The sequence below is a fragment of the Oncorhynchus keta genome, unplaced genomic scaffold (assembly GCF_023373465.1).
Source record: "Oncorhynchus keta strain PuntledgeMale-10-30-2019 unplaced genomic scaffold, Oket_V2 Un_contig_24657_pilon_pilon, whole genome shotgun sequence".
Lineage (NCBI taxonomy): Eukaryota > Metazoa > Chordata > Actinopteri > Salmoniformes > Salmonidae > Oncorhynchus > Oncorhynchus keta.
Window position 1 is genome coordinate 6,536 of NW_026284038.1, and position 27,264 is coordinate 33,799.

Below are 27,264 nucleotides of genomic sequence, written 5' to 3' on the forward strand. Positions count from 1 at the left end.
GTGATATGATGTGTGCCGAGGGCTCTTGGTGTTGATGGAAGTGTGCCATTTGGAAAGAGACAGTAACAGTGTCGATCCTAAACATCATCCTTAAAAACAGACAAATGACACTGTTAACCACTGTTTACTATAGATGTTGTTGCATCCTTGGGGCAATATTCTCACAGTAGGTCCATAGGAGGGTCATATAGTCCTTGGATGACTCATCACCCACATATTCAACAGTTTCTATGAAGGTATAATATTAAATTAGTACCATTAACTCACTGAAAGAAAATTAATATGAAGAGAGACTAAAGTATACTATGCATACCACATTACTATAAAGTGTGTCCGCGTCAAATTAAAATACGCGCAGCCAAATTGCAATTCGTTCTGCTTTTCAGCGTCAAGCACGCTGTGTACACGACAGTACCACTGAGTTTTCAAACAGTACCGTCTTGGACAGTACTTTCGCGCTCTGCGGTAGAATTTGATGTTTTTATGCTGTCAGATCAGAGAGAGGAGGGTCTGCGCGTGCGACTCCACCCCCGTGGTTTAAATGGTAAAGCGAGGTAATTACCAGGGTCATTTGGACTGTTCGTCTTTGGAGTAGGCTACCCTGTCGACCGCAGGACGCTCCAAACCATAATTTTCCAAATCCCCCCTGCTGATTCGAATTCATCAAACTTGTAAGTCATTTATTTTATGCAAGGCCATTGTTTTACTTTTAAACAAGTTGAGAGAATGAGAGTGCACTTGTTGTTTTGCGCGCACCTTTAATTACGCACGCTTAGCGACATTGATTGTGGCTCTTGAAACTGACATTTTTGTTTATCATATGTACCCTATATTGTAATTCATGTGTTTTAGGTTTCACACACTGCATTTATTACTGAGCAAAATGACCATCAAATAGATATCGGTTATCAATTATCACTGTTAATCTCTGTTACAATTGCATGCTTTTGACAGCTGTTTTGCATGACTCTAATGTAAATGCAGAACAAGCCAAATCACCCCAGAAGAAATGCCTATCGGTGGTAGCCGATACAATGTAACTGCTGTGCTGACACCTGTCTGATGCAGTCGTATGATGCTGTGGTTAGAGTCTGACCTTTTTATGTTTGCCATCTTTATCAGCGAATTCTTCCCTTTATCAGTGCTAGTGCAGCACAACAGCCTAACAATGCCTTTCTTTACCATGTTTTCTATACACTAACCAGTAATGCTATCTATACATATTTATACTGTAACAGCTTGGAATAACAGCTTGACTGCCATAGGTTATAGGAAGTAAGGGGAAGTTTACTTTGTATATCTGAAAGAAGACGGCTGAACGCTAACCAGGGTGTTTCCTGTTCTCCTAATATGGTAGTTTAAAGCTAGCTGTCTGTCTCGATGCCGAACTTTGCGGTGTGGTGGCTCAGGGTAGACTTGTCACTTGTGAGAGTCGTATCCTCTCCAGTTTGCAGCGACACAAACCAGCATCAAACTGGAAAATGTCTGACTGAGCAGAACGACATTGGGGTCGTCATCATAGTTGCTGAGGTTGACCTGATGTTGAAACACAACCTCGTAGTTTGCTGACAGGAGAAGTGGTTATCGTATGATTATGCTCCATGGGAGTTTGAGTAAAGCAAGCATGTGGTTTTCTATCTCAGTCTGAGGACTTTGTTACCTCTCAGCTATCTTGTCTCTGGTTGACTTTGAAGATTCATTTTGACGGCCTTTGTCGATCCACCACAGAGAGCCTGCAGCATCATCGAAATGATATTTTCAACCAGACTTTCAGCCAAGTTTTTTTTGGTGAAATAAAGCACTGTTCTAAGGCACAAGTGAAAACAACATGGTCAGAAGGTCTATCAGGAGAAAATAAAGGCAGATGCTTTTAGAGGTGGAGAACAGCCAAACTGCCTAATAAGAAAGAGGTGTTTGGAGTAAGCAGCACGTGAGACACCATAGCAGTAGAACCCCAGACTGAAATGCATGGTACTCTGACTATCTCTGGGCAGGTAGTTACAACATTAACCTTAATTGCATTTAAATGACCTAACACAACTGTGAGTTCATAGGCTTCATTCTTCTTCAATGTTACAGGACCTGGCTTTTATGTTTTTATTTGGATGTACTGGATTGGAGTGTTGTTTATTCATCATCACATACCTCAGCATGCAAATCTATTTGAATCAGATATCATTACACCCAGTTTTAAGGATAACTGTCTGTATTTACATGTGGGGCTATTGCAGTTCATCAGGACTCAGAGCGCAGCAAATCAGCTGCCTGGCTACCCAAACTCCTTGCTCCTGCCAAACACTACGTTTTTTCCTCTCCACAATGAGTCTGGATCTGAGTACTTCCCTGACAAGTTCTAGAACACAAACACATTCTAACTGTTCTGATTGGTCCCAGAAACCCGACTGCTTTTAGACTTTTTTAATTGACTTTGATACTCTGATTGGTTAGAAATGATCTTATTGCTGATTACTTTGTTTTGTCCAACACGCCTCACTTTGACATCACCACAAACAACTTCAATGATGGCAGTGTCAGACTGAAGTATGTAGTGAACATAGAGCAGAGTTTGAGTCATCAGGCAAGAAAATCAGGGCCTTAGTGTTAATTGACACAGTATACCAGCCGATATACCAGAGTAGTGAATGTGTTAGATACTGTGATAGTTTGGGAGAATTACCTTTATTAGGCCCAACTCTTATCCTGGCATAGCTGAGTGCAATCCATTTGAGTCGTCAAGGCTTGATGATAGTGTTTAGTAACAGTACAGTAACTATTAAGAAATTAGTTTTTGCAATGAAGCCAGGAATCAGGGAAGGGATGGAATGATGAGGGAGAGGGTAAAGCCTTTCACAGGCCCAGGGGTCACCATTCATCCCCTGCAAATAGAAAGGTCAAGTGTTCTCCTGGGCAACCAGCCCATTCATACACAAATAATTTAAACAGTGGTTTATTTGGAACTTAGTGGGTCAGTAGATGTGTGTGCAAGACCACAGGATGTTCCACTATTTAATTCAAATGGTTCCTGCCAATCTCTATATACTATTCTGTGATGAGTTGGACATTTGCCTCTGTTTAAAGATCAGCAGTATCAAGGACTCAATCACTCCTTCAGGTATTTGCTGTACATTGCTGTAGTGTACTAGATACCAGGGTTAGATATGACAATCAATGAGTTCTTATCTGATGATACATGAAGTGATTCCTTATCTTCTGGCTTTGCTTCCTGGAAAGACCAACTTTGCTACTGAGAATTTCACCATAATTTTACTGTACCCTCCCCTTCCTCATCTCCTCCTGCTCCTCTCTTCTCTACCCTGGTTTCCTCTGCCCCTCATTCTCCTGACAGTATTGACAAACAGAATCTTCTGAGACTCCTCTCCTCATCCTCCCTCCTCATTTTCCCTCCCTATCATGCTCTTCAAGTACGGTCTTATAGTCTCTACCCAGGCTGGCAAAATGCCACCCTGTCAGCCCCCTACTCAGACAGCTGTCCTCAGTGTATGCTGGCTGAGAACAAAGGTGAGCACGCGTTGACACAACAAGATGAAGAGCGAGAGAGACGGGGAGAAGGGGGTGAGGAACCACTGACCATGCGTTGACACGACAAGAAGGGAAGGAAAGGGCTGAAATGTTAAGGATTTTAGGGATAAGCGAGAAGGTAGATATAAAAATAGTGAGGTCTAAGGTCTGAATGTTTGAGAGGTGCAGAAAAGTTCAAGAGTGATGACACTTGTCTTGCTGCATCTACAGTGACAGTACTGGAGGGGAGTGTCAGGAAAAGTCCACTTATCCTCAGTCAGTAAAGGAAATAGTTCATACTGGAATCAGCTGTAATGTCTCCTCTTCATACACAACCTTGGACTACTGTGTTAGAGCTGCATGGGGTTGTGTATTAGTACGGCCCCAGTTCATTCTGTGCTGTGCTCTACAACCATTGTCCTATTCCAAATAAGCAATGTCCTTTTTCCTAAAAAAAAAAAAAAAATGTTTCACTCTGGCTAAGTGGATATTTATGCTTTTGTGGGTAGTTTGGCTCTGGCTGGTCCCAGGGGACACAGTGACAATCTTTCCCAGGAGGACTTGTGACTTGTTCGCATAGTTCCCATTTCTAGTCCTAGTAAGAGCATGCCAGTCTGTAACTGTGACTGGGCTGGATAGGAATGATGGGTGCAGGGACTCCATGATGTAGTGCAATTTATTATAGTCTGAATCTTATCAAACAAGTGTAGATTGATTTACCAGTACAAAGGTCAAGATTTATCATTAGTTATGTCCTATGTCTGCATAGTCTGATTGCAATTTAAAAGATAAAGTATGTCAGAATCCTTTAGATACTGTAGTACTATTGATCTGGATCCATTGCAGTGGAGGCTGCTGAGGGGAGGATGGCTCATAGTCAGGCCCGGAATGGAGTCCATGCAATGGTGTCAACCACATGAAAATCACATGTTTGATACCATTCCATTGATTTCATTCCAGCTATTATTATGAGCCGTCCTCCCCTCAGCAGCCTCCACTGACCCGTTGGTGTTTCAATTCAATGGCTCAGACACAAGAGGCATGTGGCAGGGTCTACAGTCAATCACGGACTACAAGAAGAAACCCAGCCCAGTCACGGACCAGGATGTCTTGCTCCCAGGCAGACTAAATAACTTTTTTGCCCGCTTTGAGGACAATACAGGCTGCAACGAAAACATGCGGTCTCTCCTTCACTGCAGCCGAGGTGAGTAAGACATTTAAACGTGTTAACCCTCGCAAGGCTGCAGGCCTAGACGGCATACCCAGCCGCGCCCTCAGAGCATGCGCAGACCAGCTGGCCGGTGTGTTTACGGACATATTCAATCAATCCTATACCAGTCTGCTGTTCCCACATGCTTCAAGAGGGCCACCATTGTTCCTGTTCCCAAGAAAGCTAAGGTAACTGAGCTAAACGACTACCGCCCACACTCACTTCCGTCATCATGAAGTGCTTTGAGAGACTAGTCACCATATCACCTCCACCCTACCTGACACCCTAGACCCACTCCATTTGCCCAAATAGGTGACGATGCAATCTCAACCACACTGCACACTGCCCTAACCCACCTGGACAAGAGGAATACCTATGTGAGAATGCTGGACTACAGCTCGGCATTCAACACCTACCCTCCCTCATCAAGCTCGAGGAGCCCTGTGCAACCACTGGACTTCCTGACGGGCCGCCCCATGAAATCAGATGTTTGACGCACGCCCAACTCAATCATCAAGTTTGCGGACCAAACCATTACCAACTGAGGGCCCTCATTCAGTCAGGAAAATACCTCACACTCAACGTCAACAAAACTAAGGAGATGATTGTGGACTTCAGGAAACATCAGAGGGAACACCCCCTATCCACATCGATGGAACAGTAGTGGAGAGGGTAGCAAGTTTTAAGTTCCTGGCATACACATCACAGACAAACTTAAGTTCCTCGGCATACAGCATCACAGGAGAATTGGTCTTCAACCTCCACACAGTCACCAAAGCACTCACAAACTCTTGTACATATAACTATTATGAAGAAGGCGCAGCAGCGCCTCTTCAACCTCAGGAGGCTGAAGAAATTCGGCTGTCACCAAAAGCACTCACAAACTTCTACAGATGCACAAAAGCATCCTGGCGGGCTGTATCACCGCCTTACGGCAACTGCTCCGCCCTCAACCTTAAGGCTCTCCAGAGGGCAATCACCGGGGGCAAACTACCTGCCCTCCAGTCATGTTACAGGAAGGCCATTCATCAGGTACCACTGCCTGTTCATATCATAACAGCACTGAATGATAAACAGCTTCTATCTCAAGGCCATCAGACTGTTAAACAGCCACCACTAACATTAGTGGCTGCTGAACTGTCATTGACACTGACAACTCAGCCACTTTAATAATGGGATTGATGGGAAATTATGTAAATATATCACTAGCCACTTTAAACAATGCTACCTTATATAATGTTACTTTCCTACATTATTCATCTCATAGCATACGTATATACTGACATCAGGGCCCAGCCACTTTAACTATGCCACTTTGTTTACTTTGTCTACATAATCATCTCATATGTATATACTGTACATACCATCTCATTCTCACATCACTCATTCATATATCCTTATGTACATATTCTTTATCCCCTTACACTGTGTATAAGACAGTAGTTTTGGAATTGTTAGTTAGATTACAGTTGGTTATCACTGCATTGGAACTAGAAGGACCACTGCATTAACATCTGCTAACCATGTGTATGTGACAAATAAAATTTGATTTGATTTTGATTTGATATTAGGGTGTTAAACCAGTTGAACAAGATTACAGTAATGCATTCCAGCCTAGCAAGTTTGCCGAGCTGCACCTGCACTTCCTCTGACTCAGAGCCCAGCAGTGTTATCATTTTGTGTTATCATTTTGGCGTAAACTCCAAATTGCGTGGACCAGCTGTAGACATACTCTTCCCTATAAGGGCTTTGTTTGGGAGTTGAACTTGCCTGGCTGTTTAGGTCCATCGAAAGGCCTGCTCCAGAGAAGCAGGCCATATATGGGCATCACAGCACGGGACTGCAATGTAGTGGACGGTGCTGCACAGGAGAGAGGGGGAAAGAAAAAAATGGACTTTATTGTTGTTGGAGCATTTTTTTATTCTGATTAGGGTATGGGTAAACCCCTCACTTGTAAAAGTGTATAGTACCTACAATACACGAGATGAGAAGATCGATGTAAGTCCTTATCGCATATGGTACAGTTACTTAGAACTCGTTTCCCAGAGTCTATCTTCATATCTAAACTAGGCACTGTAATGGTTGTAGTTTCCCTTGTGGCTTGTGTTTGTGTGTGTGGGAGGCTAAACCCGAAGAGGGGGGGGGGATTACTGTATTCTGGGAGTTTCTGGATGGATGAAGAAATGTTAACCCTTTGAGTGTCCATGCCTTCTGTGGACATATGGCTGGCAGTGGTAGGAGAGTGTATATGTAGTGTCTGACTCGTACACCATTTAGTTAATAACTCCTTGAGTATGTTTTGGAAGTGCTGGACTGAAGAGTTTTCTGTGTGAGAAAGTATTTACAGAAAGAATCATGCAATTTATGGAGCTATACCACTGACCCCTGACCTTGTGGTTGCTGTGCACGACCCAGACCCATAACCCTTCTCTCAGAGTCAATGACTAGCCAAACCATAAACACATAAACCAAACCAAGTCAATCCAACCCAGTCTTTTAACATTTGAAAATGTCTTCTCTCTCTCCCCCCCTCCCCTTATCTCTATCCCAATCTCCAGCTGGCCCCCCCAAAAGACAGAAGATCTTAAAAGACCCAAGATCCTCCACCGACCACCAAGATGGCTAATAAAAAACAGATGACTGAGGACGAGAAGTTCCTCTTCCTGGACAAGGACTTCATCAACAGTCCCATGGCCCAGGCCGACTGGTCAGCCAAGAAGCTGGTGTGGATCCCCTCTGAGAAGAATGGCTTCGAGGCGGCGAGCGTCAAGGAGGAGCACGGGGACGAGTGTCTGGTAGAGCTGGCCGACAACGGGAAGAAGGTGACGGTGAATAAGGATGATATCCAGAAAATGAACCCTCCCAAGTTCAGTAAGGTGGAGGACATGGCTGAGCTCACCTGCCTGAACGAGGCGTCTGTGCTGCACAACATCCGGGAGAGGTACTTCTCCGGGCTCATCTATGTGAGTTACACTCTCTACTTTCACACAGATACACACAGTCATACTTGTACAGTACACACTCTACACAACCTGAGGTAAATGAATTCTGTCCCACTGGGACAGATGTCAATTCAATGTCCATTCCACTTTGGTTCAAACTTAATTTCCTTGAAATGATGTGGAAACAACGTTGATTCAACCAGTGTGTGGCCAGTGGGATAGGCCCACCTACATGAGAATATATGGTCGTAGAAGCACACAGACTCATAAATACTCAAAATAATACTTAGTCTTCACAACCTTAGAAAGAGGTCCTTGCTACCAGCAAAAAGGACTGTGATACACATGTAATTTCAAACACAGCAATTTAATAAGTGTAGAATAATCATGTTGGCTTATTTTCAATAATAAATGGCGTGGTTCGAGCCCTAAATGCTGATTGGCTGACAGCCGTGGTATATTGGCCATATACCACAACCCACAGAGGTGCCTTATTGCGTAATAATAACCCTGCTCATCCTTGTTTTCTCTCTGCAGACATATTCTGGCCTGTTCTGTGTAGTGGTGAACCCATACAAGATGCTGCCCATCTACTCTGAGAAAATCATTGAGATATACAAAGGGAAGAAACGCCACGAAGTTCCCCCTCACATCTACTCCATCACTGACAATGCCTACAGAAACATGATGCAAGGTAGGTTCATTGTTCATAGTTACCTCTTCCTGATACTGTAGCTTTTTGCCTGGGAAGGCAGGGTTGGCGTCGATCCAATTCAGTCCATCAATTGACTGAAATGAAGTGTTTGGAATTTCAGTTTACCTGCTGAATTGACTGAAATGAATGACATTTGATTTTGATCCCAACCCTGCTTGAGGGCCATGGTATCTCACCACAGCCATTCTTCCTATCTAGCTAGCTACTATCTTGGGAGAATTAAAAGTGGTTTGTATAATATCAGCTGCTGCAAAATAGTGATTGCAACAGTCTTGTGTCAGCTGTCTTTAGGTCAACAAACCAACAAAACAAAATGTTCAATAACTCAACGATAGCTAGCTCTTCAATACTCTTCAAAAGGTACAATATTTTATCAACTCAGCAGCAGCCAAACTGCAGTGCAGAATACTGCAGAGATATAATTAAGCAATAAGGCCTGAGGAGGGGTGGTAAAATGGCCAATATATCACAAACCCTGAGGTGCCTTATTGCTATTATAAACTGGTTGCCAACATAATTAGAGCACTAAAAATACATGTTTTGTCATACCCGTGGTATATGGTCTGATATACCACGGCTGTGAGCCAATCAGCATTCAGGGCTCGATCCAACCAGTTTATAATGCACATGGGCCATATACCCGAGATGCCTTATTGCTTAAATATACTATAGCCTTACACGCTCTATCAATGCCCTCTGGTCAAAAACCTCTCTGAAGTATGTGGGCTGTGAAACTGCATAAAACTGCTCTTGGCTAGCCCCTACAGTGCTAAGACTGAGAGGGAACAAGAGGCTAATATCCTGATGTGGACAACTCAGTGTTTCCCACAAGGCTTTGTTATGTGGTGTCAGGGGTCATGCGGACCTCGTTGACCCCAAGGGTTTTATAAGAATTCTGGGGGATTTTCAGAGGAGCCTACTGACATCTGGCTTTAGAGAGATGGAGGACAGGAAGTGGGAAGACAGTTCCTGTCCGAATCTTCAATAAAATGTGCTCTCCATTTAGCCTTTTCTGTCTGTTGCTTTAGGATTAAAGATAAACTTCCATAGTTTAAGTTGCTAACTTCTGACAATATTTCTGTCCATTTAAATTACTCATTTTGGCCCAAAAGCAAAAGTTCCCAGAGACAAACATTTCTGTATTTACCTCTTTGATTCAAGCACTTGTATAATTTATTGTAAATTAAATCAGATTGTAGATATCAGACCCTTTTTTGTTTTTTCTACATTTGACATTTTAGCTATAAGTAAAAGTTAACAGTTTATTTAAATGATCATCACTTTTGTGACAGTACATGTCAATTATGCGAAGATAAATGCGATAATGTTCTCACAAGGGCTTTGTGGTTATATCACACTTCTATGAGTGTTTTTTTTTTTCAGCCAGTCACAGTGTTCCTTATCATGCATCAACAAAACTTAGATCTGACTCACTCAAACAAATCAATAACCACAAAGATGCTGTTCTTCTGCTAAGTTTGTTGGCATACCACGTTCCTTACCAAGTCACTACTTCAGCATGGTTCTCTTCACCAGTTTTACACCACTGAGCCAAGCTGAGACAAACGTATCGCACTGGACTGCTTACTCATCTACGGTAGTTGTGAAAAGAATGTGACACAAATGTATCTGAGTCAGCACAGTATGGGTCAGGTTGGCACGATAGTCTAAAAAGAGTTTTAGTTAACATAACATTGCAGTCAAAGAGCAGATAGTCACCTCTTTGGGGAAAAAAACAACACCATCTCTCCTTTTAGACTTCATTTTGTCCATTTTCTGACCAATGGGGTCCTCCCAGAACATGACCTTGGAAGCACATTGTAAATGATGTAAGAACCAACCCTCTCCATTGTTCAAAGTGCTGCAGCATGATGAGAGAAGTTAGAATAAGCCCTGTGATGCTGGCCAAGCAGAAACACAATGACCTCACTCCTACTCGAGCTCAAGTTCCCTTTATGTAGTACCCGGTTTAAGTACTGGATACATTTCTAGTCATACATCACAAAGAGGAGAGCAAACACACTGACTTGATTATCATCTCTTTTTATCAGTCACTCCAACTTCATAAACTTGAAACCCTATGTTTATATCATTTGGCTTTAGATCTTAGATGGACTTTCTTACACTCATAAGTCACAGGTTAAGCCTGTGTGTGTGCGTGCAGGATACCGTGCTTGTGTGTGTGCATTCTTTGAATTTACACACACACAACAGATTCCTGTAGAAGCTGCCTGCAGTTCTGTGGGTTCTTGTCAGATAGCATATGACATTCCAGCTTAGTCAGAATTAACACATTAGTTTGTGTGTGTGTACGCAGCTCCTAGGGGGATCTGTCAGGTGAACAGGAAACAAGGCAGGTTGAGGTTAAACAAAACACAACAAGAATGTTAAGCCCTCATTGGATACATTTCTTAATTGAGCCACTGACACGTTTATACCTACTTTGAAGTAGAATAACAAATAGTTAATCAATGTTTTTACCAGTGATGTTTTTATTTCTTCACTGTTTGATCTACGTTGGTCTATGATTGTTACTCTATTTGATCTGTTTTGAGAAATGTGGAGTAATTTAAAACAGCATTTTAGTGTGTCTAGCTGTGAAGATCTTTTAAAATGCTAGATGTGTAGGCGTGCTTATGAAGAGTTTCTTTCCAAAACTCTATATCCATTTTCAGAAATGTTGGATGCTTTTATTGCTTAAAGAACTTATGAAAAGAGATGAGTTTTTTTTCACTGTCTAATCATGGCATGGGGTTGTTCAATGAGACATTTCATTTCAGAGAGAAAAATAATTGTTTTTTTGCAGAATATTTGTCTGCCTCAGTCTCAGAAATAAATAGTACTGCTAGGTTTTACAAAGACAAATGTAACTAACTACATTTTATTTAAAAAAAACTGTACAAATGATACATTTGTGACATCAATATTTAAAATGAATCAATACAGTAATGAGTATGTAAAACATGTACATTTAACATTTTAGTCATTTAGCAGATGCTCTTATCCAGAACAACTTAGTTCATTCATCTTGGGTGACCACATATCACAGTCAAATATACAGGAAATGAACATGCCATTCCAGCTAGAAAATGAAAATACACTGAGTTTACCAAATATTAGGAACACCTTGGATTCACCTGATCAGTCTGTCATGGAAAGAGCAGCTGTTCAGTGTATATACACTCAGTGTATAGAGTTTTGCATAAAAACAAACATATTTGAATACACACCTAAAATTTCCTGCCATTCTACTCATTTTGTCATAGGGTGGAGAGAAATGTTTTTAATATGATATCTGACTGAGAGGGACTAAGAAAATCAATAGGGGCCCTCCGGTCGGTAGTAAGACCATGATAGCAGTTTAGATAACACCCCCAAAAATGTTGCTGACATTGGCTGACTGTCAGTGACTGACCTAACAAGAAAAAAATGCAGATGCACAACATTTCTAAATTGCACCTTGTGTGTTCTACTATTCTAACTCCCAACAGTAAGTTGGACCCAGACTCAACTTATTTTATATTTTTATCAGCGGGCCTACAAAAGCTGCCCATCTCAAGTGTAGTGTATGACTCATACTTTCTGTTGATGTTGTTTGTGTAGGAATCTACCAACTTAATTGCATGTACACAGGAAATGTCAGTGTACATCTACAGCTATGGGGTGTGTGCATCCAGGGTCGTGAGTAAACATTATGACGATGGACGGTCAATTGCTCGCTGTCTACTCTGTCGCTATGTTTAGATTGGAGTGTTGGGAGTTTTTATTGTTAACAGACTGATAGGATTTCCCACGCCAGAATAGAGTAGATGACTAAATGACTAATGGTACGGTCCAAACAAACCCTTTAGGGGGGTGTCGCCCTGTCGCCGTGGCGATCTCTCCATGGGTCTACATGTACATTAAGAGGAGCAAGACTATCAACAACCCTGGCAGTGTCTGATATGGCACCCTATTTTCTACAGTGCATTAGGAAAGTATTCAGACCCCTTGACTTTTTACAAATTTTGTTACATTACAGCCTTATTCTAAAATTGATTAAATAAATAACAAATCCTTAGCTATCTACACACAATACCCCATACTGACAAAGCAAAAACAGGTTTGATTTTTTTGCAAATGTATTAAAATTTAAATGAAATACCTTATTTACATAAGTATTCAGACCCTTTGCTATGAGACTCGTTATTGAGCTCAGGTGCATCCTGTTTCCATTGATCACCTTGAGCTGTTTCTACAACTTGATTGGACTCCACCTGTGGTAAATTATATTAATTGGACATGATTTGAAAAGGCACACATCTCTCTATAAAGTCCCACAGTTGACAGTGGGTGTCAGAGCAAAAAAAAAGCCATGAGTTTGTAGGAATTGTCTATAAAGCTCTGAGTTAGGATTGTTTTGAGGCACAGCTCTGGGAAGCATACCAAAACATTTCTGCAGCATTGAAAGTCCTCAAAAACAAAGTGGCCTCCATCATTCTTAAATGGAAGAAGTTTGGAACCAGAAAGACTCTTCCTAGAGCCTGGCCAAACTGAGCTATGGGGGAGAAGGGTCTTTGTCAGGGAGGTGACCAAGAACCCGATGGTCACTCTGACAGAGCTCCAGAGTTTCCTCTGTGGAGATCGGAGAACCTTCCAGAAGGACAACCATCTCTGCAGCACTTCACCAATCTGGCCTTTATGGTAAATTGTCCAGTTGGAAGCCACTCCTTAGTAAAAGGCACATGACAGCCCACTTGGAGTTTGCCAAAAGGCACCAAAAGGACTCTCGGACCATGAGAAACAAGATTCTACCAAGATTGAACTCTTTGGCCTGAATGCCAAGCGGCAGGGACTGGGAGATTAATCAGGATTGAGGGAAAGATGAACAGAGATCCTTGATGAAAACCTGCTCCAGGGCACTCAGGACCTCAGACTAGGGTGAAGGTTTCACCTTCCAACAGGACAACAACCCTAAGTACACAGCCAGGACAATGCAAGAGTGGCTTTGGGACAAGTCTCTGAATGTCCTTGAGTGGCCCAGCCAGAGCCCGGACTTGAACCCCGATCGAAACATCTCTGGAAAGACTTGAAAATAGCTGTGCAGCGACGCTCCCCATCCAACCTCTCAGAGCTTGAGAGGATCTGCAGAGGAATGGGAGATACTTTGTGCTTAGCTTGTAGCATTATACCCAAGAAGACTTGAGGCTGTAATCACTGCCAAAGGTGCTTCAACAAGATGCTGAGCTCTTATCCAAGACTTACAAAGTCTGCAAAAATGTATAAAAAAACAGATTACTTTATTTTGCTTTGTCATTATGGGATACTCCGCTGTGTGTAGAGTTTGATTGGGGAGCCAGAGGGAAAAACAATATAATCAACAAGATACTGAGTAAAATGCACTGTGATGTATTTAATCCATTCCGAATGCACTGTATGTAGTGGACTTTTGACCAGCCACAGCCTTGCCTGTCTGCTACATAACAACAGATAAGTCTTAGATAATAGTCTTAGTCTACACTTTCTTAAGTGTCTTAACAGGGTTATCTACAATCAAAGAGTCTCTGACAATTCTGTGAAATCTTGGCTCTCATCTCTCCTGGGAAGACTTACATTCCTTCACAAAGGCTTAGAAATTTGCCCTGCCTGCTCTTTGAAGTTTGAAGGGAATAGAGATGGTAAGTTCTCATGCGATTTTGGGTTTTTGTGTTTCAGCTGGTGAGGATGATTGGATGACGATTGAAACTTTGTTTTTTTCAATGCCATTGTCATAAGGGGAATGTATTATGTACATTTCTTATATGAAATGTTCTGTTTGACTGTGATTTGATGACTGGTCTTGGCTTTATCTCTCTGGTGAACTCGTGATTGGGATGAGACTAGAGTGACCTTGGAATTTTCCCTTTAAACCAATTGTAATTTGGGAGACTTCTCTCTCTCTCTGTCTCTGTCTGTATTTTATCTCGCTTTGCAGTAGGAAATAGGGTGCCATTTCAGATTGGCCCCTACCCTGTTTGGCGTTCCCCCCTTGAGGTTCTTCTCCCTGGCTCAGAGTTACATTTGGTGTCTGTTGTGTTTGAATCTGTTTGGAAATGCTGCACAACCCTGGATTCCGCCCCTCTCTCCCCTCTGTGCCTTAATTAGGAAGAAAGGGGAACAGACAGCATTTTGCTGTGCGTGGAATGGAACCTAACCCACTGCCAAGTCATGTCCAAAATGAGGAACAGCATCCTAGCGCTCAGTTCTTCCAACCTGAGCAAAGCCACACAGGCTAGCCTGGCTAGTGTAGCCTAGCGTAGCACATGCCCAGTAGGACCAGGGATGGGAATGATGGCCAGTACGGAGAGATTTCAATCTTTGAGGAGTTACGCTAAATGACACAACATACGAGCCATGAGCTTTCTATTAGCAGATAAGGATAATGCACAGGGGGATTAACTAACCCTCTCTGCTGTTTCTTTCTCGGTCTCCTTCTGCTTTCTGTCTCTCCAGCCCCCCCTCCCGCTGTTTCACATAGGTCATGTTTAGATTGCACTGGGCTCCAAATACTTTAACTTGATAATTGAACTAATAATGTCCAAATGGTCTTTCTCTCCTTAACAGCATTCCCCAGACTCCAGACACACACAAGCACATACACACCCTGTCTAGCGTTTTTAAAGGGGGATACTGTTTCGTTATATCCCTACATGGACCTTTAGTATTTTCCTAGGATTTGTTACGTAGTTTTTTTGGGATCACATATCGGGAATTGATAGTCATCAGGTGGACATATTTATTTTTCAAAATCAAAGTAAAAAAAAAAAAAAATGTATTGTCTTTCTTTCATGTTTTAGGCTTTGGAAAGCCTTACCAATTTCTCACTTGAGCAGATTATTCAACTCATTCCCTGTTTGTACAAAGGTTCAACGCACATGGCTGTACAAAGATGTGAATGCTTGGTTGATTTCTCTGGAGTCATAAAGTGTATGTTTCATACGATAGGCTGTGTGTGATCTGAGGCTCTGCACTGTACATCGAGACAGGAAACAACAGAACGTCATCATCGGTCAGTTATTACTCAGGAGCACCACTACCGAATACAGGAAGAGTTATTCAAATGAAATACTGTCCAAATGAGCAGGTAGCAGATAAAGATACCCATACTGTATATGATTTACACAAGTTTAGATATGATTAATAGATATATCATGCTAAAGCAACTTAAAGTGCAGTGAGTATGTTTTTGAATTTGTGGATCTAGTGGGATTTGAACCCACAACCTTGGCGTTGCAAGCGCCATGCTCTTACCAGGACCAGGAAAACACATCTTGATTAACCAATCCAATTGTCTTACTATATGGTGTACTGATGTCAGATGCCCGTCTTCATACTGCATATGTGCATGTATGAGCAACTCTATCCTGACATCAGGATTTTTCTTTTTCTGCAGATCGTGAGGACCAGTCCATTCTTTGCACGTGAGTAAAAATTTATTCTTTACATTTGACACTTTACACTATCCACTACACTTCACACTATACAGTACATTTGATTCTAAAATACACCTAGTTTTTTTCTCCCACATCATTTTTCCTAGACGTCACATGGTTGGATGGGGTGGGGGGGTGTTGAAGATGGAACAGTAACAGTTATGTAACCCATGGGTTACATAAACACACACTGTGTCCGAAATGGCATCCTATTCCCTATGGGGGCCCTGGTCAAAAGTAGTGCACTACATAAGGAATAGGGAGCCATTTCAGCCACAGTTAAACAAAGGAGATACCTCTAACATCAACATGACCTTTTTCCAGCCTGCTACTGCACTACCCTAACACACTGTGGTCTGTCTGGTGGGAATGAACACTTTGGGGGACAACTATGGTGACATGTCTGATTGGTTTGACAATAAGGATGACTGGAAGTTCCGTGGGTATTTTGGTGAATCTTAGCTGAAATGCTCATGTCATACAGATGTATGATTTTAATTTGAGACAGTTTGCTACAGCTGAGAATAATCCTGCAGTATTATGTGGCTTATAATAAACATTTTGCAGGGGTTGATACATTTTTTGTTTTGGCAAATAAAGTCTGAAATTTCTGAAGTGGAAATTACAAACTTTAGAAGCTGTTTGAAAACTCAAATACACTTCAAGTTAGCATTTCCAGCTGTGCATGACAATGCTAAGCAACAAAATAGTGATCAAATTAAGATCCTACATCTGTATGTTGTGGGAACCATTATCCAGGGAGTTGTGGGGTTAGGGGTTAGAGCACTTCTCTGCTCTCTTTTCTTCTCTCCTTTCCTCCCCTCTCTCCTCTCAGAGACAGGAAGTGTGCCCTGTCCTGATTATGAAGACAGATTTTTTTTTGTTTGGGCTCCATTTTGTTTGTTTACTTATTGCAGAGCAATTATTGAGAATCTCTCTGGGAGAGAAATGGAATTTCTTGTCTCATTCTAGTTACTATATAGACTAGGCGTTGTCAGGCCACACATTCAGGAACATCTTTGGGCCCTTGTTCTAGGGGTTTTAGCTAGTCAGGTCTACTACACATAACAAAACCCAATACACTTCAGCACCTCTTGGCATGTTGTTTGTCTCGTGCCTAGTTACAGTAAGCCCTACTCTACAGTACGTCAGAGCACCTTTCCTGTCAAGCCTCCAGTGTGCCCAGTAGAGGAAATGGGAGGGTCCCTGTCTAAAGTAGACTGCCCTGGAGCTCCGGGCTCCTTCTATTCTAAACCGATTGATGCCAGGATGCAGCATTCTCTGATCAAATCGACTCACTTCCTGAAGTTTTGCCTGAACAATTTACCAGAGGAGGCTTATTTGGAGAAGTGGGGTTTCATTTTCCTGTTTGTTTGTTGTAGTCAGGGAATGGGAGGCCGGTAATGCAGTAGGGTTGTGGATGGAAGCAGGGAAGTTTGGAGCTATAGGGTTTCAAAATTCCAGAAGTTTTCCTAATGTTTCCCCCATGTTTTTCAAAATCCCTGGTTGAAAGATTCCTGGAATCAGTAGGGAAATATCAGAGAGGACATCTTCCAACAGGGATTTCTGAAAAACCTGGGAGCTTTTGGAGAAAAAATTCACCTCTAGTTGGGTCAGCTAGGGATAAGCTAGGTATAAGCATGCTCTCTATCCAATAATAGGCGAAACATACGCTACGGGGAATGACATGTATGACATGCTCCCTGAGTGTGTATGAAATGACACTGATGTATTGTAAAAACATATGAACCAGGGACCGACTTTGTCGCAATAGCAAACAGGTGTTTGACCTGGTGACGATGGCATTACTTTGTATATTGATAAACATGACATAGCACACGTCATGGCATACATAGTCAACATACAGATGTTGGATCTTAATTTGATCACCCTGGTGCAGGATCATTTTTCACAATGCAGGAAATGTAAAGTTTGTAGTGTTTATTTGAGGTTTAAAAAGTTCTGAAGTTTGTCATTTACACTTTGACATTTCAAACTTGATTTTCCCATATGAAAATGTATCAACATCTTCAGAAATGTCCGTTAGTTATAATCCACATAATTCACATTTCCTGTTGCTGCTGGAAAATTTTCCTGCTGTAGAAAACTGTCTCAAATTAAGATCCTACATCTGTATGGCAGCAAACAATGTAACCATCTTTGAAGTCTATAGATTTGAATTGCATTTTATGACAATGTAATAGCATTTATATGAGGGTGCTGTTTATAACAGCATTGTGTAGGCTTTGTGACAGACTCTTATAAATGGTTTTTGTAAGATGCATTTCACATAAGTGTGAACATAGACAAAACATGAGCTAATGGACTGCTGTCAGGGTGTGGTATGTTGACAATAACATGTTATACACAGACACACACTGCAGTTTCCCATTCCATTGCTGAATTTCTCCTCACAATCCTTAGTTACAACCAAAATAAAAATGCATATGAAGTAGCCATATAGCTCACTAAATCCTTGCTTGGGGTCTTGACATCTCATTTATATGGGGTCATCTCTTTCTCTTTACAAGAATTAGTGTGGTAAGAGACCGAGCAGCATTTCCAAAAGTGAACCAGACCTGGGTTCAAATGCTATTCAAACTCTTTTCTTTCAAATACTTTGAGCAGTTGCTCTATTCTGCCTGGAGTGCCAGATGGGCGGGGGTTGACTGTTTTGGAATTATTCAAATTATGTCCAATAAGCCAGGCAAGCTCAATCAAGCACAGACAAAGTATTTTAAATGATTTTGAATGGCATTTGAACCCAGGTCTGGAATGAAAAGGGCCAAAGCCCAGGATGCTGACCAGCCATCCAGACCAGTGATCCACGGTGGCCACCCTCACCCTGGGATGGTTTAAGACAAACTGTGTTAGAAGAGGAATCCCCTCACTAGATATACAGAATGTGAGGTCTCTGTCTCAGGGCTTATAGGTCTCAGAGGATATTTTCAAGGATTATGGAGTTCTGTGTTTTTACAATGTGTTGAGGCCTGGGTAGTGTGTTCTAGACCTGGTGTAAGGAGTGACTGTAAGTCGTGTGTGAGTTGAGGTCTGTGTGTGTTGATGCAGTGTCGAGTTGGTGTAGTGTGATTTTAGGTTTTTGTATGACAGTTAATGTTGGGCCTGACGTGAGTTTTGGTCTGTTGTATTTCGGTGAGGTATGAATGTTATGATGGAATTTTATGATAACATTCATCACGAATGTAGGTCTTTTGTAGGAGTGTAGTGAATCAGACCTGATGTACAGTATATGCTGTATGAGGTTACGACCTTGTATAGTGTGAGTGATATAGTGAGAGAGGAGGTCCTGTGGATGAGTTACAGATTTAGGATTTTAATTTGATCACACTTTTATTGTTGAGTATTTTCCTGCACCTGAGGAAAGGCAGATGAGCTTTGTGATTGACATTAAATTCACTGAAAACCCGCACTAACACTGTTATATTAACAGTATTGCACTTTTCATGTGTCTACTTTTGTGTCAGCTAATAGCCTAACCACTGATCAAGCAACATTATGGACTAAACGTTAAAATGATTATTTTGCTATGACAATATACGTCAAATTAAGAGCTTACATCTTTTGTGGATACTGGATAGATTCCTGTCGGCCCCATGACAGACGGCCTCTGGTGGGTCTTACAAACACCTCTCCTTTTATGGAGTTGTTGGAGCCAGCTGGACGCTAGGCTGGGATCATTCAGACAGCAGCATTGTGGTTGGCTTCTCCAGCATCTAGAGATCAAAGGCCAATAAACTACTTTTAAATATGTCCAATACCCACCCTTGGCCTTCTGGTTTAGAGCTGTAGGATATGTCATACATTTGTACCCTGCCTTTGTCTTCCTTAAGCCTCAAATACACTGGATTAGGAATGCTGTTTTACTTGCTCTGCCCTCCGTGTACATGGGTCTTTCCAGGTTCAGACCTTTCCTTGGTCCCCCTGGTCTGGTAGTGGGTGAGTCTGACCCTTTAGTTTCCTTTCATCATGGTATAAAGCAGTAGGGTAGGGCTAATCGTTTGTTAGAGGCACACAGGAAGAGGTTGGATGGCTTTACATTACTTTGGACAATGACAATAACATCGTTCTTGGGAGTTGATGTTGTTATTTCACTCAGTCACTCACGTGGTTCACGGTTGAATTAAAGTGAGTTATTCAACTGTGAACAACCTGTCAGTTCTGTTTTCCCTCGTCTCTCTGGCGCTCACCCTCTGTTTTTCTTTCTTTCACTCTCTCCCTCTGCCCCCCTCTCTTTCTGTTCCCTCTCTCCTCTGCCCCCCCCCCCCACCCTCTCTCTGTTTCTCTCTCTCTAACCCATCTCTCCTGCTCTCCAGTGGGGAGTCTGGTGCAGGTAAGACTGAGAACACCAAGAAGGTAATTCAGTATCTGGCTCTAGTGGCCTCTTCTCACAAAGGCAAGAAGGACACCAGTGCTGTAAGTATACTGCAAACTGCAATTTTTTTGTATCGTTTTTGCCATTGTGCCGTCAATGACAAGTGGCTATTGTGTGTCAAAAGTGGGGACCTCCCCAAGCCGGTTTCCATGCTCTAAGGGAGACTTGGCCAAGTGTGTGAGGAAACTGCCCCGTTGAATGATAATTCTGTACTGCAATTTCCTCCAAATAGACACAGCCAGGAGCATTTGTCCACGTGAGTAAAAAAGGGAATGACCCAAGTGTGTTTTGCGTGTGGTGGTGTATGCGTGTTTTCTCCTAGAATTAAGGATTGCATGTGAGAGTGGCTCACTGACAGGTTTTTTGTAGTAACAAATGTTTTATTTCTGACAAGATCCCTCTCCTATCAAGTTCCCCAACTCCTTTGTTGTTGAGCTCAAAATAATACATTTAAAATGTACTATAACATGAGCAATATCATCCCATATCCCCATTGTTTAACAGTGTGCTCATAACTTCCTGATATTACCAGTTATGGACCACACAACTAAAAACTGCATGATAGTATTTTTTTTATTAACATGCAGCCCTCTCATCCAAATACAAAATGGTAGATAATATGTCAGATGATTTATTCCCCCTGAGTTTGGTTGTTATTGTTATGGCGTCCATGGTTTTCCAAAAACACTTTCACTGCCTGGGGTTGAAGCCCGGCATTGAAATGGTTAACCACCACCACAGATCAACAGAGCACAGTGTGAGCATGTCCATCTACCTTTTCCTGTCTATCAAATGACATCCTGTCACCAAACCCCCTACCTCATTCCCTAATGCTAACCACCACCAGCCATTTTGTCCTGTGGGCGTTTTGGCGGCGTCTTGCTCCTCCGTAGCGTTACACAGTAGTTATTCTACCACTTTTGATGATTTGCACCAGTGTGGAGTTTCAGACACCATGTGACCTACACGTGACCTTGTGATTTCTGACCTTTGACCTTTTCATCACAACAGCCAGGTCTCTCTTTGCCCCTTTTTTAAAAAAAACGTGCATTTTCAGACAGCTCTGTCAGAATCATGCCTGAGTGAGATTCAAATAGTTGGGGGGGGGGTATAGCAATGAAGGGATTAACTTCCAGGTCAAGGGTCAAAAGATGTGTTTTTCTTTGCCATTACCCCTCAAGACCTTCAGGAGATGCAGTGAAGCCCAATCATAATTTCATTGTCCAGCCTTCTCTACTACCCACTGGGCACACACTGGTTGAATCAACGCCATTTCCACGTCATTTCAATTAAATTACATTGAACCAATGTGGAATAGACATTGAATTGACGTCTGTGCCCAGTGGGTACTTAGTATGAAGCAATGTATTGGCCATGCATTCTAAGTAGTATGCTAGTGTGGAGATTAGAATGTAATTCATTTTTTAGAAGCCTACCACCAGCAGTGAACTTAATACATCTGCTTTAGAACTAGAATGTGTCGCTCTCTTCTCCTCCCTCCTTCCTCCTCTCCTCCTTTATCTCTCCATTTCAACAGCCTATTAATGACTGATCCTTCCTGTCATCTGTCATTTCCCCTCGCTGTTTCTTTCCCTTTGTTTTTCTGTCTTCTCTCTCTTTCTCTCAGTGGCTGTCTGAAGCGAGCAGGGCCTTTTCCCTGCTGAAATGTAAAGTATCTGGTTTAGTCAGCCACCAATTGTGCAAGTTCTCACTTAAAGATAAGGCCTGTAATTTTCCAGTAACTCATTTGATTTTTTTTTCAGAAAAACATGGGTGAGGATTTTTATCTTTATCTTACTGGGAAAATTTGTCAGTAGCAGTAACTCGTTCTGTTTTAATCTATTAACTTGGGTGAGATTTATCTTTTATCTTACTGGGAATTTGTCAATAAGAAATTTGGCTGTGTTATCATCAAATAGTTTTCTCCTCGATCTGAAAGGCATGTGACAAACACCTCTGAACTCCAGTTAAATAATTTACCTAATTTACATTAATTTGCCCTGTGGTTTTGCATAACATTGTCCTGGTTTCAACTCTCCAGTCTAAAAACACCCATTAAAAAAACAGGTGTAAGGACCACAACAAGCTATCATTCTCGGCTAGTCAAGATGGGAGAGGTTAAACCATCCACAGCTACCCCCTAAGCCTGAGGAGCATTGTTAAGTATGTGTGTGTTTGTGCACATTTCCGTGTGTGTTTGACAGAGGTATGCCTGCCTCTGACCCCCAGCCAGTAAGCTAACACAGGCCCTTTGATCAAACTGCATATTATCAGATCTGTACAAAGCCTAGAGAAATGCAAAATATTTGATTTCCAGGAAGCACCTTTTCTATAGAAATAACAAACCTGTCATCTCAGGTCCTGGAACAGACCCATTGACATCTCGCCACCCCCTCTGGCCCTTCTCCAAACCAGCAACACTCTGAATCTACCACCTCCAGCCACTCCCTCTTCACATCCTTCCCCTGGCCCAGCCAGCGAACACTCTAGTGGGCCTCATTTGAACAATCAAGCCCTGGTTGTCTCAGTTTGAGGCAGATTGGTAGTGAAATAAGTCATGTTGGTGGAACACGTGTCCTCAGTGCATAGAGACTAATAGGGGATTAGATGTTCTGGAGTTGTAGGTGCTGTCTGCTCAGTTATAATGCTATTAGGCCCAGTCACGGTGTAGATATACACAGTTTAGAGATGATGATATAGGAGTCCAAACTGTTGAAAACAACTGGGTTTTTGTTTTAAAAGGAACAGAAAGAAATATATCTATCTTTAAAAATGTTATTTTTTTCAATTGACTTTCATAGGGCTTGTGCTGCGCTGTTCCAGCCTTTATTTGACTATTCTATTCACAAACAAATAATGTCACAGATTTAGTTTAATGTTTGTCGTTACATTGTTTTGTCCAGGGGGAGCTGGAAAAGCAGCTTCTGCAGGCTAACCCCATCCTGGAGGCCTTCGGGAACGCCAAGACCATCAAAAATGACAACTCTTCACGATTTGTGAGTTCACCTTTCGCAGACGCGTCGGCCTGGAGTATTTGAGGCGGGCCACAGAGTAGTGTCCTTTTCATTCATTATTCATTCAAGCTCTTGATTTGCGTAATTTGCATAGTGACCCATATATTGTCTTGTGTTATTTAAGTCATCTGACAGTTGGATGTATACGGTACCTCGTTGTGTAACATATGACCTACTGTAATCCTGTTGTGCCTGTTCCCTTTAGGGTAAATTCATCCGCATCAACTTTGATGTGACTGGCTACATCGTCGGAGCCAACATTGAAACCTGTATCCTGACACTGTGTTACACACTAACTTTAAACGGGGGGATCCAGGTTCAGAAAAGCTGTTCTTTGTGTTCACTACCCTGGGAAAACGGCTACAAAAGCTCCTGGGACTCCTGTGTTTGAACAGTAAACATGAACCCAGACCCAAACCTGCGGTGTTGGACTGTTGACACATTCCTGTTAGAAGTGTCATGGGTTCTCCTGTGACCGACGGTAAAGATTGGGGAGGTCGTTGGCATCTGCACAATGACAGTCTAAAAAGTGCTGTCACTCCAATAACTGAGTTCCCATGGAATGGAATGATGAGATAAGAAATGTTTAGGTTGGAATGATGTATTTGGGTCATGTTGTTTTAAAGATGTTTTGGCGCAGAGCCCTGTTTGTAAAGGTTCATACATACTGTAGGTACAGGGTGCTGAACCGTCCATTTGTTATCACATACAGGTTGCCAAGAACGTGTCAGAAATTGAGATAATGAAGCTCCAGTGTCATATAATGTATATTCTGTGTATCGTTCACCGTGTATGTTCACTGTAAGATGACAAAGTAGACAAGCTTGTTTGTAAATGTGTTTCTTTAGGCTGTTTTCCTCTCAGGCATAAACTTGAAACTCCATCCAGAGCATTAGAATGTATATCCTTAACGGCTGTTCTCAGACCTGCTGGAGAAGTCTCGTTGTATCAGACAGGCCAAGACCGAGAGAGCCTTCCACATCTTCTACTACATGGTGGCTGGGGTCAAGGACAAGCTACGCGGTAAGATCTGGGTTGTGTTCCCTATTCCCTAGGTAGTGCATTACATTTGACCAGGGTCCATAGGGCTCTGGTCAAAGTAGTTCACTCTGTAGGGAATAGGGTGCCATTTTAGATTTAGGTCAAAAAAAAAATAGGGGTTCCTGATCAACCTGATTGTCATGGTGGAGGAGAGTAGGAGATTTAATTTGTACTGCAGGACATGCAGTTGTGGAAGTCCTACTTTTCATCTCATTGACCCCAGACAAACAGAAGCAGAATCATTCTGTACACAATCAAATATGATTATTTCTTGATAATGCAGAGCTAGAATTTCTAGAACTCTCCACTCCATCAATGAAAACCCTCAACCGTTGTTCTTCCAGATGCGCTCCTGTACGTGATTGAATGTAGAGCTAGAATTTCTAGAACTGTCAAAATTGAACACACTGAATCATTGTCATTCCAGAGGAGCTTCTGCTGGAGAACTTCAGCGCCTACCGTTTCCTGATTGCGGGCCATGTCTCGATCTCGGGCCAGCAGGACGACGAGATGTACGAGGAGACCATGGAGGCCATGAACATCATGGGCATCACTGAGGAAGAGAGGACAGGTACTGTATCAATCAATAAATGAATCCATTTATCAAATCAACAAATCACCACAAAAAGTCCTGCATGTGGCCATGAACATCATGGGCCTCACAGAGAACAAGAAGATAGGTAGTTTATTAATTGAATCAACTAAAAATGAATTGATACATAAATCAATTATTCAATCACCTTAACAAGTCCTGCATGAGACCATGCATAGCATGGGCCTCACTGAGGATGAGGGATAGGTAGGCTACAGTCCAGGGCCATTCTATTCAAACACAACAAACACTTTATTACTAGGGCAGTTCCACCGTACTGTAAATATTATATAACTTTCAGGAATAACCAGGCTATGACTTGGGTTTAGGGTGTTTTCTTCAAGATCACAAGGTCAGGATAACCCGGTGGCCCTACATCAGCATGTCAAATACATTAGATACAGTAAACTAGGTGTGAAGATCTTAGATAGCTAATGGTGACTGACTTTAACTGCTAATGATGCTAATGGTGCTGACAAGGCATAGAATATGCCATTTTGATTTGTCTCTGTGCTGTCTGTGTCCTCTAGGCATCCTGAAGGTGTGCTCCACGGTGCTGCAGTTGGGGAACATAGAGTTCAAGAAGGAGAGGAACCAGGAGCAGGCCACCATGCCTGACAACACAGGTTAGAGGAGGACATGAGATGGAGAGTGCACAAGTTATGTATATATTTGACATGGTATGTTATAGTATAGTACATGTTGTGCTATGAATATGGTATGTATTATGCCACTTATATTAAATGTAGTAGATGCTGTATGTTATTAATGTGTAGGACCATATCACATCTACTTTCTTTCTGGGTCTTTGTTTCTACCTCTCCAGCGGCTCAGAAGGTGTGCCATCTCCAGGGCATCAACGTGGTAGACTTCACCAGAGCCATCCTCACGCCTCGCATCAAAGTGGGCAGAGAGGTGGTGCAGAAGGCCCAGACCAAAGAGCAGGTACGTGTTGCTTTGGCAGGCTGAAATTCAGACAGTCCTGCTCGCCTGTTTCCCAGACTCAGATTTGATCTCCTGGACTAAAAACATATTCAAAGGAGAATCTCCACTGTTTTTTTGTCCAGGAATAGGCCATTCTGCTGGGCTGAAGTTTTAAACTGTTTCAAATATGTTTAGTTTTCAGTTATCCATATTTTATTCTGTTTCCTCCAGGCTGACTTTGCCATCGAGGCCTTGGCCAAGGCTATGTACGAGCGTCTGTTCCGCTGGCTGCTAGCTAGGGTCAACAAGGCCCTGGACAAGACCAAACGCCAGGGAGCATCCTTCTTGGGCATCCTCGACATTGCTGGCTTTGAGATCTTTGAGGTGAGTGAGGGGATTCATATGGTTGTATGTACAATATCTTGGATAAGACTTGGGCCACATGCTATACGTCAAAGCTGAGCTATTAAGATGAAGGAAAAGACTTGGGGGGCCTAGCACACAACCCTGCGGCACACCACACTGTCTTTAGTGAAAACTCGTTCTTCTTCTCTCTCTTCTCTTGCAGGATAACTCCTTTGAGCAGCTGTGCATCAACTACACCAACGAGAGGCTGCAGCAGCTGTTCAACCACACCATGTTCGTCCTGGAGCAGGAGGAGTACCAGAGGGAGGGCATCGAGTGGAGCTTCATCGACTTCGGCCTGGACCTGCAGCCCTGCATTGAGCTCATTGAGAGGCCGGTGAGTGTGAAGACTGTAAAAAAACACTCTTTAGGTGTAAAATGTATGCATTCAAGACATTAAATAGATACAGATTAAGACTAGTCCTTGACAAAATAGCATTCTCAGGGTAGATTCTACATTGAAAGAGCTTTTTAGTTCAGTGCTAGGCTTAATCTGTGTCCTGAAACCTTACCTAGATATATTAAGAAACCAGGAAAATATTTGATTATGTTTTCTCCACAGAACAATCCTCCTGGTATTCTGGCCCTGTTGGATGAGGAGTGCTGGTTCCCCAAAGCCACAGACGTCTCCTTCGTGGAGAAACTCATGAACACCCAGGCCAGCCACATCAAGTTCAGCAAACCCAAACAGCTGAAGAGCAAGACAGTGTTCTCTGTGCATCACTACGCTGGAAAGGTGTGTATCGATCATCTTTGTGGTGCTGTGTTGCTCAGTAAGCGGGTAAGAGGGACAAGGTTGTAGGTTCATTTCCCACAGGGATCACATAAAAATACATGACATGTGTGGTGCTTTGCCTGTAGGTGGACTACAATGCTGATAATTGGTTGACAAAGAACATGGACCCTCTCAACGACAACGTCATAGCACTGCTTAACATCTCGTCCAACACGTTTATCCAGGAGCTCTGGAAAGATGGTAAGTTCCCCTGCACTCCAGTTAGCAGTTGCCTTTCTTAGCATCGAGATGGAGTCTCAAGACGGATACATATACCCTTTCA

At 42.4% G+C, this 27,264-nt stretch overlaps 1 protein-coding gene across 1 annotated transcript in view; it reads left to right on the forward strand.

The window, feature by feature from the left end:
* The first annotated feature begins 506 nt into the window (after positions 1 to 506).
* LOC118378159 (myosin-11-like) overlaps positions 507 to 27,264 on the forward strand; it is a 41,892-nt gene continuing 15,134 nt past the window's right edge. Inside the window, 16 exon segments of the mRNA XM_052505838.1 lie at positions 507 to 671; positions 7,288 to 7,692; positions 8,209 to 8,365; positions 15,798 to 15,825; positions 20,172 to 20,271; positions 20,463 to 20,486; positions 23,134 to 23,226; positions 23,450 to 23,513; positions 24,169 to 24,267; positions 24,713 to 24,856; positions 25,408 to 25,503; positions 25,704 to 25,822; positions 26,033 to 26,185; positions 26,370 to 26,543; positions 26,769 to 26,942; positions 27,068 to 27,182. Coding sequence (XP_052361798.1) covers positions 7,348 to 7,692; positions 8,209 to 8,365; positions 15,798 to 15,825; positions 20,172 to 20,271; positions 20,463 to 20,486; positions 23,134 to 23,226; positions 23,450 to 23,513; positions 24,169 to 24,267; positions 24,713 to 24,856; positions 25,408 to 25,503; positions 25,704 to 25,822; positions 26,033 to 26,185; positions 26,370 to 26,543; positions 26,769 to 26,942; positions 27,068 to 27,182 — 1,885 coding nt within the window. The 5' untranslated portion in view covers positions 507 to 671; positions 7,288 to 7,347.